This window comes from Cyclopterus lumpus, chromosome 4, assembly GCF_009769545.1.
Source record: "Cyclopterus lumpus isolate fCycLum1 chromosome 4, fCycLum1.pri, whole genome shotgun sequence".
NCBI classification, from domain to species: Eukaryota; Metazoa; Chordata; class Actinopteri; order Perciformes; family Cyclopteridae; genus Cyclopterus; species Cyclopterus lumpus.
Genome location: NC_046969.1, coordinates 11,780,933 through 11,797,929, shown reverse-complemented (window position 1 = coordinate 11,797,929; position 16,997 = coordinate 11,780,933). Strand labels below are relative to the sequence as shown.

At 39.4% G+C, this 16,997-nt stretch overlaps 1 protein-coding gene across 1 annotated transcript; it reads right to left on the bottom strand.

The window, feature by feature from the left end:
- Positions 1–221: 221 nt before the first annotated feature.
- Positions 222–11,317, bottom strand: efcab7 (EF-hand calcium binding domain 7). Its single transcript, XM_034531021.1, has 13 exons — positions 10,986–11,317; positions 10,101–10,312; positions 9,783–9,869; positions 8,960–9,200; positions 6,531–6,652; positions 4,175–4,316; positions 3,871–3,980; positions 3,474–3,637; positions 3,008–3,141; positions 2,745–2,893; positions 2,219–2,428; positions 1,190–1,297; positions 222–967 (listed from the first exon to the last, which is right to left on the bottom strand). The coding sequence occupies exons 1-13, from the start codon at positions 11,113–11,115 to the stop codon at positions 887–889; spliced, it is 1,890 nt and encodes a 629-aa protein (XP_034386912.1). The 5' UTR covers positions 11,116–11,317; the 3' UTR covers positions 222–886.
- Between the last annotated feature and the right edge of the window lie 5,680 nt (positions 11,318–16,997).

Genomic DNA, 16,997 nt, shown 5'->3' with positions numbered 1-16,997 from the left:
CTATTTGTTTTGTATTTCCTATTGAAACTAAATGTTGGTGTTGGGCATAACCAAAGACATATCAGTGAAGGATATCTGTGATAAGAAGATTGTAATAATTATATTTACATCTACATGACAAATGGGCTTAAATGTTAAGTCAAATATATAGAAACACAAGGAAATAAAATATATTTTTAGCCCATATTATATGACAGAAGTGAAAAAGCAGCTAAAAGGTGAACATTGTCTTTCATTTAATTATGATTGAAGAGCGTGATGATGCATAAGCAACACATTTACAGAATATAAGTATGGTAAATATCAATCTATATAAAACCAATTTCAATGGTATACAACATGTATATTGATGTTACAGAAACAATAGTAGACTTATTTAGACAATAGCCATCATTTAAAAGATGAATTATTAATTCAAATGTGGTGTTGGCAATTTAGTCCTTAATCTATGCACTCTATACATTTAAAGTGTTAATATTTGTAAACAGAATTCATTAACTGAAGCATGTCAAAGGCACAACAACAAAAGCAGTAACAACCATTATCAGCTCCATGTTATGACCAGAGTGACCATCCTCAGCTGCCATCAATGGTTAATGCCTCGGATGCATCGAGTCACTGAGCTTCTGGAACACCGCTCTTGCTGATTGGCTAGAAGCAGCCACAGGGTCTCAGCGCCTGGTGTCTGACATACAAGGCGTTATGAAACCCACAGGTGAGTTCTAAAAGCTGAAAGGATCAGGCTGTGCTCTTTCTGGACCTACAAAACACATTTGGTCCGACGACACGTTTCAAATTGCCGGTGGGTATAGAACAGTTTCTATGTTATGGACCCTCTATCTCTCTGTGCACATCACTAGCGTCGCTGAGTGATGACAGTGCGGCTTTACGCGCAGGGCAGTATGGTCTCAACACAGTTGTAGGTCCAATCCTGTCTCTCATTGATGGGCAGAATGTGTTGGCACACCTGGAATACATAGAACACACGATCTTTGTGTGAGTATCCAAAACACCAAATAGTCATTTCATTACATGTTATCACCATATCAATAATAATAAAAGCATTCAGAATGAACACTCTCATTGAACATTCGAACGTTGTAGAATGGGACATTTTCAAAGTCATGGTTTGTTCTCGTTTTGATGAGGTCACACGGTTCATTTATTGAAATAATAAAAAGCTTCGTGCCATCTTTGTCCTTCCTGGCACCTCGACTGCGAACACGCTCATGCCTCTGCTGCTGCAGCAGTTCCTGCTCTGCTCATTGTTCACATGGACGGTGACTTTCTGGTTGCTCTGCAACACAAAGGGTATCGAGCAAAGGTCAAAATGCAGTACAGATTGTACAGAAATTGCAATTCGTGATTATGGGCTATACAAACAAAATTGACTTGACTAGACTGCTCATTCAACAGACATATACTGTAGATATATAATTACTTTAGCACTCTGAAGTCTAAAACAGATGAATGTGCTTTTTCAATATAAAACTATAAATTAACAGATGACCTTATGCTTATGTCAGAAAAATATACATCTCAATGTGTCAAACTGTTGCTATGTTTGGACACAACACAACTGTAGAGTGTGTGGGTATTGGATGTGTTTACAAGTACTGTTCCCCACTCATGAACCCTCAAAGTTGCTAATGTCCCAGTAGATGAATTATAGTAAAGCCATGAGTAAATATAAAACAAAACAAAGGACAAGTCCACACTCTCATGAAGACGAGGTAAACTGCGTACAAATGTAACCATTTCCCTTGTTCAGTAGTTCCTTTGTATCAGCCGGTCATTCTTTCTGAATAGCTCCTGTTGCTATGAGAATCAATACGATAGCTGCATATCAATTACGCCACTAACAGTGTCAATGGCCTCTGCAACGATACATCGTGGACAGAGTGTCATAAACAGCCCTTGAAAGTGTTGTTGATATAAAAAACGTACTCTTTATACAATATACAAACACTCTGATTATCTGCGCTTTGAGTAACACTGATTAGAATTTGGTAAATAATCATTATTATTATTATTAATGTCATTCCTTTTAGTTTTTTTTCCCTTGGCAATTAGCACCTCATCAGTTTATGAAAAAGCTTATTCCCTTGCAGTCTTCACTCATTCAAGGTTGCACTATCATCCCCCTAGTGACCACCAGGACACATGGCAACACTGAACCAGATCTTTTCTAGATGAAACAACAAGGTGTGTTGTCTACCTTGTTGGCTATGAGGGAGGAGATCCTGTGTTCTCCTCGGTAGGTGTAGATGAAGACGTTGTCTTGTCCTCTCAGTGCTTTGGCCCCTGTCCTGGCTGTGATGGACTTCTGGAGAGCCTGGTTCTGAAGCTTGGGCCCTGAGTCCATACTGAGTGGCTGGATGGATGGCTGAGTGCCTTCACAGTGTACATCTATCCGGAATGGACAAGCCTGACAGAGTGGGAGATCGAGGAGTTAATTAATTAAAATATTTAGTAGGATGGGCGTGTTTCTCTCTGTAAGTATGTGTAATACAACCAGTGCTTTTGCACTCTTTGGTCATGGAAATCAAGTGAAAGAAAGACAAGATTGAGAGTCAATTCAGTAGCTGGTTGTGCAGAGTGGCTTATTGAAGGTTAAAATGTATTTTCTTATCAGAAGTCAAATAAAAGCCCTAAATTACTGCATGTCATGCCATTTAAAAACTGATAGAAATGTGTGTGATTACATGTGATTGTTTTAAGGGAGAGCAGATGTGTAAACGTACATCTACTAGCTCCAGCATGTGGTTGAAGCCCATGGCTTCCAAGATGACCCACAAGTCTGCAGGGTCTCCATCTTTCTCTGTGGCCTCCATCAGGTTGAGCTCCATGAAGCCCTGCTGTGTCAGCTGGTTCTTCCTCATATCAAAGTTCTCTGCACACCCCAAAACAAAAAATGATGAGACTTAATAGACCTCTGCCCCTTACATGCTTTTGGAGAATAGATAATTGTAACACTGTGTATTAGTGCCATAATGAGAAGGTGTACCTTTGCAGACAGCCCAGGCATCTTTGTCACATTTCTCTCCACTGGTCCTCAGCTCAAAGAAATTGTACTCCTCCAGGCTGAGCAAACCATTGCCATCCAGGTCTATCACCTCAAAGATGTCCGACAGCACCTCCCTGTGGCACAGAGGGAGCAACACAGGGACGCGTCAGTTCATTCACTTGTCTATCTTTCCACTACTGTACCCATCAATTAGACAATTGTGGCGGCAACAGAGTTAGAAAAGCAGTCCAGACTTAGGTGCTTCAAATCACAGAAAAGACTGTTTTTTTTTCTATGCGAACATTAATACTTTCTACATGAAACACAAATCTCAATTGTTGGACATTAGCTTAAAGCTGGTGACATTTAAATAACTTCACTGTGTGTTGTGATTGTATTCAACTGATAGCACACACACAGACACACACACACACGCACACACACACACACACACACACACACACACCTGAGCTCTCTGGTGAGGTCTAGTTCTCCAGAGTCAGTCCTGTAGACGAGCTCTATAGGTCTATTAGACGGGCTCTTTTTGCTCCTTTTCTTTAGTTTGCATCCACTGCTGAAGGGAAGCAGGTAATAAGTCCCAGCATGCAGTTCTCCTTTCCAAACATATTTCTGTGGGAACAAAGGAGGATGTAGTACAATCAAGTTTCAACTGCATAGTTTCCGAAATGCTGCTACATGGCAGAATGCCAGTGGACATACCAACCCTTTCATCAGCCATGCAGGGTTAAAAGTTCAACACACAAACTCTCAATGTAAGCATCATTGGGGATGATACAAAAATACAACTGAATATGAGAAAATGTTGAAGTACATGTGTATCTCTCAATATAAACAACACATACTTCTTTGTCCTTTGACTCAGTGAAACCCACTAAAGTTGAGTCCTCTTTGGTTTCACCAGCTGCCATTGCAAAAAGAGCCGTGTCCACTGTCATCCACGAAGAAGGCTTGTCTGAAAAAGAATACAAGACAATTGCAGATGTATTTATAGGAGTGACTTTCCACCACCTACATTCATCCACCATCTGTATGCATTCATGTTGGACCTCCCTATTTAGGGCAGCAACCTTATGGCCAATGGGGAAATCACACATGTAACCATTTTTATGATCTTTGTTTATGTGTAACATAAGACAGTGCCAGTACCGGGTCCGTGGCTGAGGCTGAGTGGTCGGATGGTCAGGTAGACGTTGGTCGTCTGGGGAACGTGGAGCTGGTACTGCAGACAGCTGATACTCCCATCATCCTCCAAGAAGAAACAGCCCTTCATATAACTGTGATGCCACTCCTAGAAGATGGATAACAGTTCTGCTTCACGACATCCATACAAACTGATGTAGTTTGGCTAATAAAGCAGGAAAATAATACTTCAAGCTTTATCAAACCTAGATCCAGTTGTTTGCTATTTCAAGCCCGTTGCCGCATCATACAAACAGTGTATCATGTTATGTGTAGCCTAATATACTTTGTTATGTGTGGTCTCTCATTAGATCCTGACACAATCCCAACAAAATGTTTCACGGCTTGACAACAAAATGCATTTATTCATTCAACAGAAAACAAAGCTAATTTGCCGTTTCTATTAAAAGAGGGATTGATCTTGTGACGGGGAAAGTATATTTTGGCATGAAAAAGTGAATTAAGTAGTCAATCATAACAGTGAGGTTGCTCACTTAATTAACAGAAACTGCCATTGTGATAATTACCACTCCAACCTTCAGGGGGCATATTCATGATGACACAGTTGTGTGTCAGCTCAGCAGCATGAAAACACTTGTTATACTCCTGCTGTTCCAGAGGAGGGCAGGAGTGTCACACTGAGTGTTTATGCTGAAGGCTGAAGTAAATCTCCCTCTCGGACCTGATATGGCAAATTGGAGTCCATTTAACATTGATATATACACCCTTTTTCAATCTTGAGCCAGCGGCCATTCAGAACTATCAAGAGGCTACTTAGGCAATATTTATGAATCCTTACATTTCTCTCATTTTGCAATACTGTTGTTCCTTTGTCCAACAGCACAACTGAAATTAGGTAATATTTTGAAATTGAACAGGAACATCAAAAACAAGGAAGTTTTTCTTCCACTCATTGGAGACACATTAAATGAAAACACAGTTGGTGTGGATACACAATAAGAGGACACTGAGGGCTGTGCAAGTCTAGAATAGGCTATATATCCTGTTAGTGGACAAATAAATCATCAAGTTAAACAAAGAAAGTACCATAAAGACGGAGCACGTCACTCATTTAGAGAAAAGCCATTTTCTCAAAGTATACTCAAACACTTCAGTGGCTTGTCTGGACAATATGAAATGAGGTAAACTGCCATGGGCACCCATCAACTGCTTAAAGACATTAGAATGAATGCCCCCATAGAGAGAGGGTCAGCTTGCAGACTAATAAAGGCGCTGTCACCAGCTCCGGCCACAGGTCTGATTAACTGCGACGCAGAGGGTCGAAGGATACCAAACCAGCCACACAAACACACACACACACACAAACACACACACACAAACACACGTCACCTTAGAAATCTAACCCATTCATATGAACAAATCCTGAAATTAAAGAATATCCTTTACTTGTTATGTTTGTATTCATGGCGAAAAATCTGCATCCCACAAGACGCAATGCATGCACACGCACATACACACCACTACAAAAACACAGCCTACCTACCCTCCATCCACCACCTCCCAATTACCACCTCCGGCCCATGGCAATAGAGCAGCCAATATAGCAAGCAGAACTTCCTTCAGAGGTACTCTCTGGACACACATTATTTTACCACGATGATGTCTGGCCCTTTCCAATCTCAACACAGTGCCTGGACCTGAGAGATGGAGCCCAGGGCTGTTATTTCTATTTATTTATTTACTTTTCTTGCTGTAAAGCAAACCAGCCGAGGTTAAGCCAAAAAGTGTGAAAACAAAGAGCGTGGGATCAATACAATGGATATCTATCCCCCCCGGGCTAAATTCGCCCATCATAAAAAACAATGGGTACCAGTCCTTCGCTATCATGGAGCCCACATACTAAGATTTCCAGGTTTTGCCAGCGATGGGACAAACAATCATATAACATAGCTAGCATGTTGCGTATAGAATAAGAATAAGAATATACGGCAATAAAATGGACGAGTTATTATTATACATTAATGTATTAACTTACATTTACTGTCATCAACAGCCATTCATAAACATTCGTAGACAGGAGTTAAACTGGGACTACAAGTTGAGTTATGACTTTACAGCTCTGGTTATGTTATTGTTTAGTATAAGAAAGTCTTTAAACATGGACTTTCATGGGTGACTGACTAACACCATCACATAAATATATCTCAGAACATATTTAGCTACATTTCTGACATTTAATTTCATAGATTGATCATTAATCACTTAATATCGAAAATAATTGACAGCTGAATTGATAATGAAGATGAGATCAATTGCAGCTCTAGGGTCTTTATGACTATGTGAGGGGAGTGGGGGGGTTTACCTGTAAGCCTGAAGGCTCTGGTATCTTGCTGGCCTTAGAGCTGCTGGATGTCATCGTGATTGAGTTTGACAGTGACGACCGTCTGCTGCGAGCAGAAGAAGGACGGGAGGATGATCTGCTGTCTGAGACACACACACAGCACACACACACAGCACACACACACACAGCAGACACAAACATCAAAACTCACATCGCTAACACAAAACCACATATGCTGAAAATCCATTCACGGTTATGATAGATAAATCAAGTTGCTGCAACAGAACGTATCGCTCAGCTGACTGACTGACCGATCGAGTACAGCCCTCCTCTCTCCGAACAGTAAACACACCTTTGAGAGAGAGATGAGGTGCACCACATAATTGACATCGTAATCCGTCTTCACAGAAGTCCGTTTCCAAGTTCAAACGAAGATGGTTACTTTGCATTTGGATTCCGAGAAAGTGTGATCCGCCGCTCAACTACCTTTTAATTAATTATGGAGGCCTTTTAAATCACAAATGGCATAACAGCACCCTCTCAAATCCATTATCTTGCACAACTTTTTCCCCTTAACTCTAATTGAAGCCAGAAAATATCAATTCACTAATGAGGGGTCTGATTGTTTCCATGACCGGGAAACCCAGTAGCGAAGTAATGTGGCTTACAAGCAAATTACCGTAGCACAGAGCTAAATAGACCAACTGTCATGGTATTTGTGATGGATCTATTTTATATTGATGGGGGTATTTTAATCTCCAGGATCAAATTGTAGCTGTTGTGTGAATGTGGATGAAGAAGCACTGAAACATGGCCAAACAAAAGCTTCAGTGTGACTTTATAGCCAGCATTGTTTCCAAACTACAAGAATTGAACTAAACAGACCAATTATCAGAGAAACACCATGACAGTTCATCAATCAGTTTGACTGTTTGCCAAAACATGATGTCTGATAGTTGGTCTGTATCTCATCAATTATTTGTGCAACAATTAGCCAAAATGACCCATCTCCCATACAGTTAACGCATACTTCCCAGTCTATATCTTCCCACTGGTATATATGGACAAATTTAGGAGCAAATGAGCAATCAAAACTGTTTTTGTGCTCCAAGAATAACCGATTGAACATATGCAATCACGTTGCATCTCGTGTTGGAGCCTTGTTAAAATGTAGCAGGTATAAATCAATAGGAGGGAGAGGCACAATAATGTGATAATCCCGACAACTATGTGGGAGCTCATTTGTTTTTGCAGTGGTGGTCGACTGGGCCCTCCTCTCGACCACCATCTAATCCCTCATCATCTCCCCAGTGAGAAGTGGTGGAATCCTCCAAATCAATAACATGAACATGGACTGACCACCTAAATCAACCCCATCTATCTTCCCGCTGAGGGCCTGTCCGTGGCTCGCTCATCCAGAATCTCCGTTCTTCTCTTTCCTCGGAATGCTGGTTCTAAAGTGCAAAAAGTGGATTTTTACAGCCACCGTAAACCGGCTGAAGGTGGTGTCTTTTTGCACAGAAACACTCTGTGTTGATTCATCATCTACAGTTGCGGAAGGCTGAAGCTGGACGTGATGCCAGTACTTGTTTGTTTAAGCAATGAAAACATATTTTTTAGCAAGAGCGCCAACTCCAAGGCCATAGTTGAAAGGCAGCATTTTTCATCAGCATAGATGGAGCTTTTGTCAATCTCTTAATGGCAGAAGTGATTACCCAAATCACAACGCTTTACAGTCTCCTCCCTCCAAACAAGCGGGCCTAATTGTGTGGCTATTATGATGAATGGACTGTCCTAATGAGGTGATTTGTCACGGGGGAGTGAAAAATCGATCAATAACAGAGCTATTATTTATTCAGCAAAAGTAATCGGCGAGGCGTATTGGGGCATGCAGTGTGTATGACGGGTGTGTTACAAGATATTGGAATCTACATACAGGATGTGCAGTCGGCATTGGATGCTACGACCTGTAGATCGTGGCGCACAAATTGACATTATGTTCTGGAGTCATACACAAATAAGATATTAACATTTGAAATAAAGACTGCTCAATATAGTTTCACCATAGCTGGACACTGAGTAGAGTAGAGACATTATGGGACAGAGTAACTACGAGAAGTCATTGAAGGTTATAATCTTTGCTTTTTGTTCTTTCCTGTGGCCCTGACTCTTTTTCTTTTTCTTTATTGTTATTCATATTCAGACCAAGATGGGAATTCTATAAGATATAGTCAGAAGTTAGATTATGTTTTGTGTGTGAAGAAGAGTACTCTTAAGGGAGAGAAATGACAGAGAAAAGGGTAAACATTTCTCACTTTGAAATCACTCTTCATGTCTTTGACTTTCAATAGAAAATGTATTGCAAAAGAAATCCCATACATGTCCTACTTGACTGCTACAATTCAGGCAGTCACTTTTAAATTAAATTATTTTATCACTACATGTTTTACCTTTCTTGAGTGTGGTGTCTGATTCTGCCCGGAGTGTTTCTGGAGGTTGAGGGAGAGTCGCTGCCGCTTGTGCTGCTGCTGCTGCTGCTGATGATGACGATGATGCTGATGACACTGAGCTCTTCGGTGGGCTGTATGACCGACTGCCAAAGTTCTGTCTCTTCAGCTTGGCATTTGCCTCGAGCCTCTCTAAAGCAGCCACCTGACACTGCTCTACTGTAGACACGAGCAATCTGCAGAACTGACAGCGAGAGGAAACCAGCAGTGAGAGCGTGACACATGAGGATGTTGTGAGGCAAGAGAGAGGGTCAGAGATGCTTACATCTTGGATGGAGGTAAAAGTATTACACTAAATAAATACAATATTGGAGCAAATCATAGGAGGTCACAGGGTTGTTTGCTTTTGCACTATTGAATTTTCTGTGCCACTTTCGCATCGATGATTCTCCTGTATTTTTTGTGAATTCAATTAAACTTTAAAGAAAAACATTTTGATCAAATGAGACATAAGAAAATGTATTTTATCCTTCATTGTGGTTCATTTGAACTGGTTAAGAAGCATGTATATTATTGGTTGACAGTAGTAACAATAAGGGTTTGAGTTTGCTGCTTGGGATTGTAGCCTTTGTTCTGAGATCACACTGTGCATTGATTATCTTAAACTGATCAATCAGATGAGACATTTAAATAACCGATACACAAAGGGATAAGTATATTTAAAATACACATTTTTATTGGCTTGGACACATAAGTTCACCTGACAAGTGTCCGTCATACAGCAAAGTGATAATAGCGTCAGAATTCACTACTTATTTAAACTTACTTCTGCATAGTCCAGTTTGCCGTCTTTGTTGATGTCAGCCAATGAAAAAATAGCATTCACCTCTTCAGTGGTCATTTTCTCTCCTCTCTAAAAGATCCAACATATTTTCTTGAGTAGTAAAACACCACAACAAAAATGTCATTTGAGCATGAGCCAATCATTGATTTTGATGAGTTTACTTTCCGGCAGTGTACATCTTTAAAACATTAGTTGGTCCCCAGGCTCACTCTATTTAATCAAAATTAGCCTAAACATAAATCTTAAGAGCAGATAATTTATTACAGATCTCTCCTACACAAACAATGTTAGGCTACTCACAGTGGTAAGGGCCTTCTCCAGTTCACTGTGTGAGACGAAGCCATCACTGTTCAAATCCATCTTTTTGAAGGCTCTCATTAGCTCACTTTCCTCAGTTTTCTTCTCATTTTTAAGAATCTCACAGAAGTCATCAAAGTTCAGTTTGGATGTTCTCGGGGTCCAGTATTTATTAAGAGTTGCATGGGCTGGATTTCTACCAGCCTGCTGTAGAGCTTAATAGGATCAATGGGAAGGAACATTGAAACTACAAGTAGCAATGGCGAATGACAACCAACTTAGGGGGTTTTCACCCCTTTTTAATGACTTGTACATTATTGAAATTTTTTAAATCCCCCACAATTAGTTTTTTTTCTTATTATAAAATGCAACCCCTCAACATGCACTCTTCATCACAACTATACAGGATAAGAGTTTAAAGGGGAAGTATACCCTAAAAACCTTTTGAACATGTAAGTCAATATTTGCTGGAAATTAGAGCATCAATACGAGATAGCATGAGCCGATAACTCTTCTAGAGTGCTCCTGAATCAGTGGCCAGCTGTGGGTTTATAACAGTTTATGGAAAATCGCATTCAATTGTTTGTATATTGTAAAACGACTTTTAGTCGTGTAAAAGACAATGGCCATCTCCCAGTAACATCCTCTTAACTCAGTGTCCCAGCAGTCATTATACACAGATATTTGTTTCCAGATGACATCATTACCTCTCCAGCATGTTAACATGTGAACCATATATGTTATAGAAAAAACTAGAGGATGAAAAAATCCTTTATGAAGTGTTCTTGGTAGATAGCTACACGTTGTATGCTAACAGTTGTATAACAAGCACGCTGTTTTTTATTTATTAACGTTAGTTAGATAGTTAACAGTTTATAATGAGCTTACCACGACACAGCTGCTGTTTCGAAGCAATATTGGTCAAACTAGACTTGAACACAGCGAGGTACGCGGCTCGACACTGCACGTAGAAAGCCTCCTCTTCCTCAGAAGGACGAGGGGACTCTGGAAAAGACATCTTAGGATCGAGGAGGGATCGACCTGCTTATCGTTCGCTAATTTACAGCGAGCTAATTTAGCCCACTTCCGCTTATACAATCAGACGACAGACACAAACGCTGTTATTTTTACTTTTTTAACACACCGTGATGCATTATTTAGCCAGATTCGCGTGAGCAGGGAAACACCGTTGCTACCTTGCCGTCTGTTGCTAGGTAAACAAAAAACTCCTCGGTGTTCACCAAAGACGCCACGGAAGAAACAACGTCTAGTCTTTCCGTTCCTGCTAAACACAATGTAATGCCGTATTAGACCATTTGAGGTTATCAAATAAATGAACGTAGTTATGAGATTATATATAAGGTTTTATTTTTGACCTAGACTGTTTGTTTGAGTCATCGTGGCGTTACTGTGACGTGCAGAACTATAAATAAGAGCTTGTTTTACTCGAACTGTTTGAGTGTAGCAAAAGTGCCAGATTCATAACTAAGACAACCAAAGTGTCTTTGTTATCTGTTATCATGTCGCATACATTGTATGGTAACTAATAATACTTTCAGCTTGGCACCAATAGAAGCTTCCCTGAAAAAGACTTATATCACATTATACAATAATCAATACACAGTATTAACTTGTATGTGTTATGTTAGTTTGTCTGGCTTCAATAACGCTGTTATACTTTTTTAAAAAGAATCATCTATATGCAGAAAAAAGGTAATTGAAACACACGCTATTAAATTAAAGTACACACAACCACATTTAGAGTTTGAGATATGTAGCATGCTTGAGTGTGTCTGCAATCAGTTAAGATATACAGCTGTTCATTTTAAGCAATCTGAACAGACTGAATAGACTATTTAGACATGAGACATAGCCCTGACAATGACCAATATGTCAGTAGTACAAGTTTGCACTGGCATGAACGTGGCCTACATTAATTTGTCCTGCTTCTATGCGGAGCGCATGCTTCTGCTGGTTTGGGACATCCTCTGTTGGTACACTATGTCTTTAGGGAGCTACGATGCCATTGTTAAGACATCTGCTTGAGAACGAAGGTGTTGAAAGTGTTTAGTTTCATGCAGACACTGGTATTTTGGAATATAGAGAATACACATTTTGATTGAAAACGTGCTACGGCAATTAACCTTTTAAATAAAGAAAGCCGAAAGGTTTCACTTTGAACTAAATACCATTTTTTCACAGAAACGAGAAAGCAGTATGTTAGCTTTGTGTGATACGTAAGTTGATTATATTGCCAGATGTCAAGTCAAATTTATTTACAAAGCCCAATATTACATATCACAAATTTGGTCCAAGCAGCTCAAGCACACTTGTTTTAAGGACCAATCATTTACGTATACATGACGGACATTGTTAATAGGCAGAGCTCTTCTCCCTCTGTTAGGTGTCAATGAATTGCGTTATTTCACACAAATCTAAGCCATTATTGATTATTATAATCTGAATCTGAACTGTACTTTAGTAGTATTACATGTGATAATAGACTTACTTCATAAAAGGACCTAATGTAGCATAACATTACATTAACAAAGTCAAGGAATGTTGTATGTGAACCTGCAGCAGCAACAATCAACCTCATACAGAAAATTGCCCTTTTAGGCCAATTTTGTTTTTCTTACATATGTTCACTTCATTTCCCTCTTAAATGACATCGATAACAGCAACATACAATAATTTTAATTGTATGGGACTAAAGGATGAGGCCACAACACTAATATGAAAAAACACACTATTCAGTATCCGTTAACATATTAGATTTGATTGTCCTGTGGTTTTCCTCTCATGAACCTTTGCTGTTAACATGATTGTATTGCCACCTGACAGACACATTACCTAAATCCACAAGCTCCATTCTCTGTCCACCTTTGGAAAAGGGAATATTCTGCAACTGCATTTTAGATTATAGAGCTGGGGTTGTTGTCCTTCCTGAAAAGGACATTCTTTCGGATAATTTGGACAATGACTTTTAATTTAAGCCATGAATAAACAGATTTTGTAGTTCCCATATGTTAGAGCATTATTTCACCAATTAGTTATATTGTAGGCTGCAAACAATTATTTTTTACCACTAACTGTCAATACACTGAGATACAAAGTAGAGCATAGAGTTAAAGGGTTACAGAGAACTCCTTTTTTACGAGTTGCTATATTTCAATTGCCACACTTTCCTGATGGTCATAGTGACATATCAGAATTTAATGACAGGAGACACGGAATGACGGAGATCCATCACTGGCCAAATTATCAGTGATTTACATAGCACTAAAAATAGTTGTATAAGAGTCACTTAACACAAGAACCATTTCCTTAGTCAAGGCAGACAGTTGGTGTCTGGACCATCCATCAAGACAAGCATTAGTTTTTAATTTTATAGTGCTGTCACTAATAAGTTACATGAGCTCGATTTACAGTACATTCATAACACTCACTTGGTTATGTCATATTAGGGTCATCTGGGGAAAGCAGTGTTGTAATTCATTGTACATTTTGAAAAAAGTTTAATTGTATTTTGAGATCAAAAGTAGAACCCCCAAACAGCAAGAATACAAACAGATATACTTCCACAACAATGAAATACAAGAATACAATCAAAGTAGCCCAAATTCAGGATAGACATGAAATGTTTTTTATTGTTTTGTAAGTCCTGGGTTGTATCTCCTTTAGGCTCATTCAGGCTCCAGCCAATGTAAGTAATTGTGTGTAGTCATTTTAGAGATATGTTTTAGTTATTATTTATTCAATAGATTACACTGTCAGCATTATAATACAAATAATTCTGACTCATTGTGCCTCTGTAACGACACTCACTCTGGCTTTGACCAGATTCCCGCAATCCAAACTGCAGCTGGCAGTGGATGCATTCATCAAGGCCAGGAAAGAGCTGGAGGAAATATTCATGAGTAAGACTTTTTCTTTGGTCTTAAATCTTTACAATAGGCGGAAATGTCTCTGTCTCCGTCATATCTTCAGATTGAGAAATGATGGTTTTTATTACATACTGAACATTCACTTCTGACATGGCTTTTCCTTTCAGAATACAGCTGTGTTTTTTTTAAATTTGCTCATTCATTTCCAGCCATCCTTTTCCTTTCCCCACCATCTCCTGTGTAATGCTTGGCAGTTGTGTGGTTTTCCTTTTATCCCACTGAGCCTGTATTTTTAATTATGCAGCAGATGGCAGCAGTGAACAAGGACGTTTCTTCACTGGATCGTCTGCTGACTTGACGACTGAGCTGAAGAGAGGCAGAGTGAGTACAATGTTGAATATGACTGAAACACTGAGCTTGAATGAGTTATTCAATGCATTTTTTACTCACTCAAATGGATGCAAAGACGCATGAAACTAGTTATGATTTATGTTCTGTTTGCATTCATTTACCGCATCAAATAGAAAGAACACATTTCGCGTGAGGCTCTCTATTTGTTCCCACTTTTAAAAATGTTTGTGTCGGCATTTGTGTCTTTTCAGCACGCAGAGTCGAGTCATCTTTGAAAGAAGATAAACACCCCGAGCATCACAGTCAAGGAAATTTATCTGGTAATAAACTGAAACAGTGTTAGAGTAAACACTCTTTTATTGTTTAATATTTATGTGCTATTACACTTCTACATCATCAAGGTAAACACGCCTACTTCCCATTACTGGAATTGTATCACGCTGTTCACTGAGAGGCTTTACGGCCACGTGCTAAGTAGAGCTGAGGTGTGATCAATATCACAAGATTGACTGAAGATCGAAGCTAACACACGTTTGATCAAAACTGATGCAACAATTCTACACTCATCTGCAAATGTCAACTTGATTTTGATCTGTTGGACAACTTGAATGGTTTAAAAGTTTGAGAGCTTTCCCCCTGAAGTTATGTGCAAAATTAAAGGCCCGTATCGTTACGTCTTTGTATCAAGACGTTTTTTATTCACATTGTCTTTCAATGACATCCTTCAAAAATGGATCTTCGTAGACCGTTGTGATTGTGACCTTATCTTTAAGTATAAAGAGCTGTACGAAAACATTGCATCCCATTTGTTTGGTTGCTGTCAAGATGAGCAGGAAAAGCAATGTAGTCATGAGGCCTTTTCATTCCCAAGGACATCCCCGTCCACTAAATCCTCACTATTTGATTTTCTTCACCCTGCATCTTCTTTGCTATTTAACATTAACAGCATCAATGAATGCCTGTTTGTTGTACGGACAATCGTGTGCTCTGAGACATTTGCAGAAAAAAAACATTTTGTTATGGTTACACAAACAAGTCGATGAGTGGATTTTCTACGGATATAATTAATTGGATTATTTTAGGCACATATTATGCCTGCAGCAGAGCAATTCTTGTGATCCAATCATACAATGGTGACTTGTGGAAAATGAATAGGGGGTATTGTCCGGAGGCGAGCTTGTTTTCCGATAAGGTTGTCAGAAATTATATTAATTAGTTCCAGTAAGGGAGCTGAACATACATGATGCATTGTGGATCCAAACCCCAGGAATGTCACATTTTTGTCACATGGTGGATCCGTGAAATTTATCAGTTTTGCATCAGTCTCCTTCCAACAACAGATTTCACAATGTCAGGGCAGATAGATGTGGGAGAGAATTGGCCCTCTATGTGCATTGAGACACACATTTTAAGTAAACAAACTGTTATTCAAAGCTGCCGAAGAGTTCTGGCCTATATCCTCTGGGAGCGTGAAATCCAGACAGATGATGTTGATGGTATCTGGAAGCATGATCCAGCTCTAGTGTATGTTTGTAAATGTTTGTTTAGATTCACTGCTCTGGCCTTTGGGCTTTGGGTCCACGTGCTGAATACAAGGGAGGGATGTGTAAGGGGCTCTTTGGGAAGGGCTTCATGAGGACAGAAGAATATTATGTGCTGGTTGTTCTCTTGTCTTGACATCGATGGAACCCATAAACTTGCATGCATTTTGTGTTGGAGCATAAATACTATCTATCCCCCTGAAGTCTTTCCAGAGCTACATTGGTGCATGTTTTAGAGACTGCAATATGATTTAAATTGACCATTCCCTGAGCCATGTTGATATGGCGTTGGCTTAGGTCATGGTATTTAAAAAGATGTAAAGACTGCACTGGTTTGCAGCACCTGTTTGTCTCCCTTCAAATTGCAACCCTAATTAAAATCTTTATTAGAAAAAAAATATGTTGTTAGTTGTCCACTCTGGGACATCTGACTCCCTGTCTCGTGATGAGGCAAACATGCAGACATTAGTCCCACATGATTATGACAAATATACAGACTATTCATAAGAGTAGAACGATGAATGATAAAACACGGTGTAACAGCAGCACAAGATGACGAGAGTCCTGAGGTCAGCACACTGACTCCATAGTGTCAGTTACACAGCAACATCTATCTAAAGTTTGCTAACAGGCTACTAGTCATACCAGACAAGCCCCTGTGTGTAGTGAGTGTGTGTTTTATTACAGGGAGAAAAATGTGTTATTTCATCTTTCATTACATAGTCTTACCTTAAACACTGCACATTAGACTTAAAATAAAGGATTTCATTTTTAAAAAAAGTGATGTCAATCAAAAGAGCCAAGATATTGTGTTATTTTGTTATTAGTTTCTTTATTGTGTGGTCTTTCTCTGCTGACATCCATTCCTTAAGGCTCTGTAGATATACGTATAACCATCTGATACTAGCCAAGAGTTAAGCATATTCATCTAGCAAACTATACCTATACCTTGGAGTGTTACAATAGCCAGTATCCTTTTATTTCATGTGTCCATCCAGGCACATTGGTGGATCACAAAATATACATATATGATGTAATTTCTTTGTAATCATCCAAAATAATGTTAAGTGTATGGATGTTTTTCCAAGTAGGCTGACTGCCCCCCCCCCAGCACCTCCACC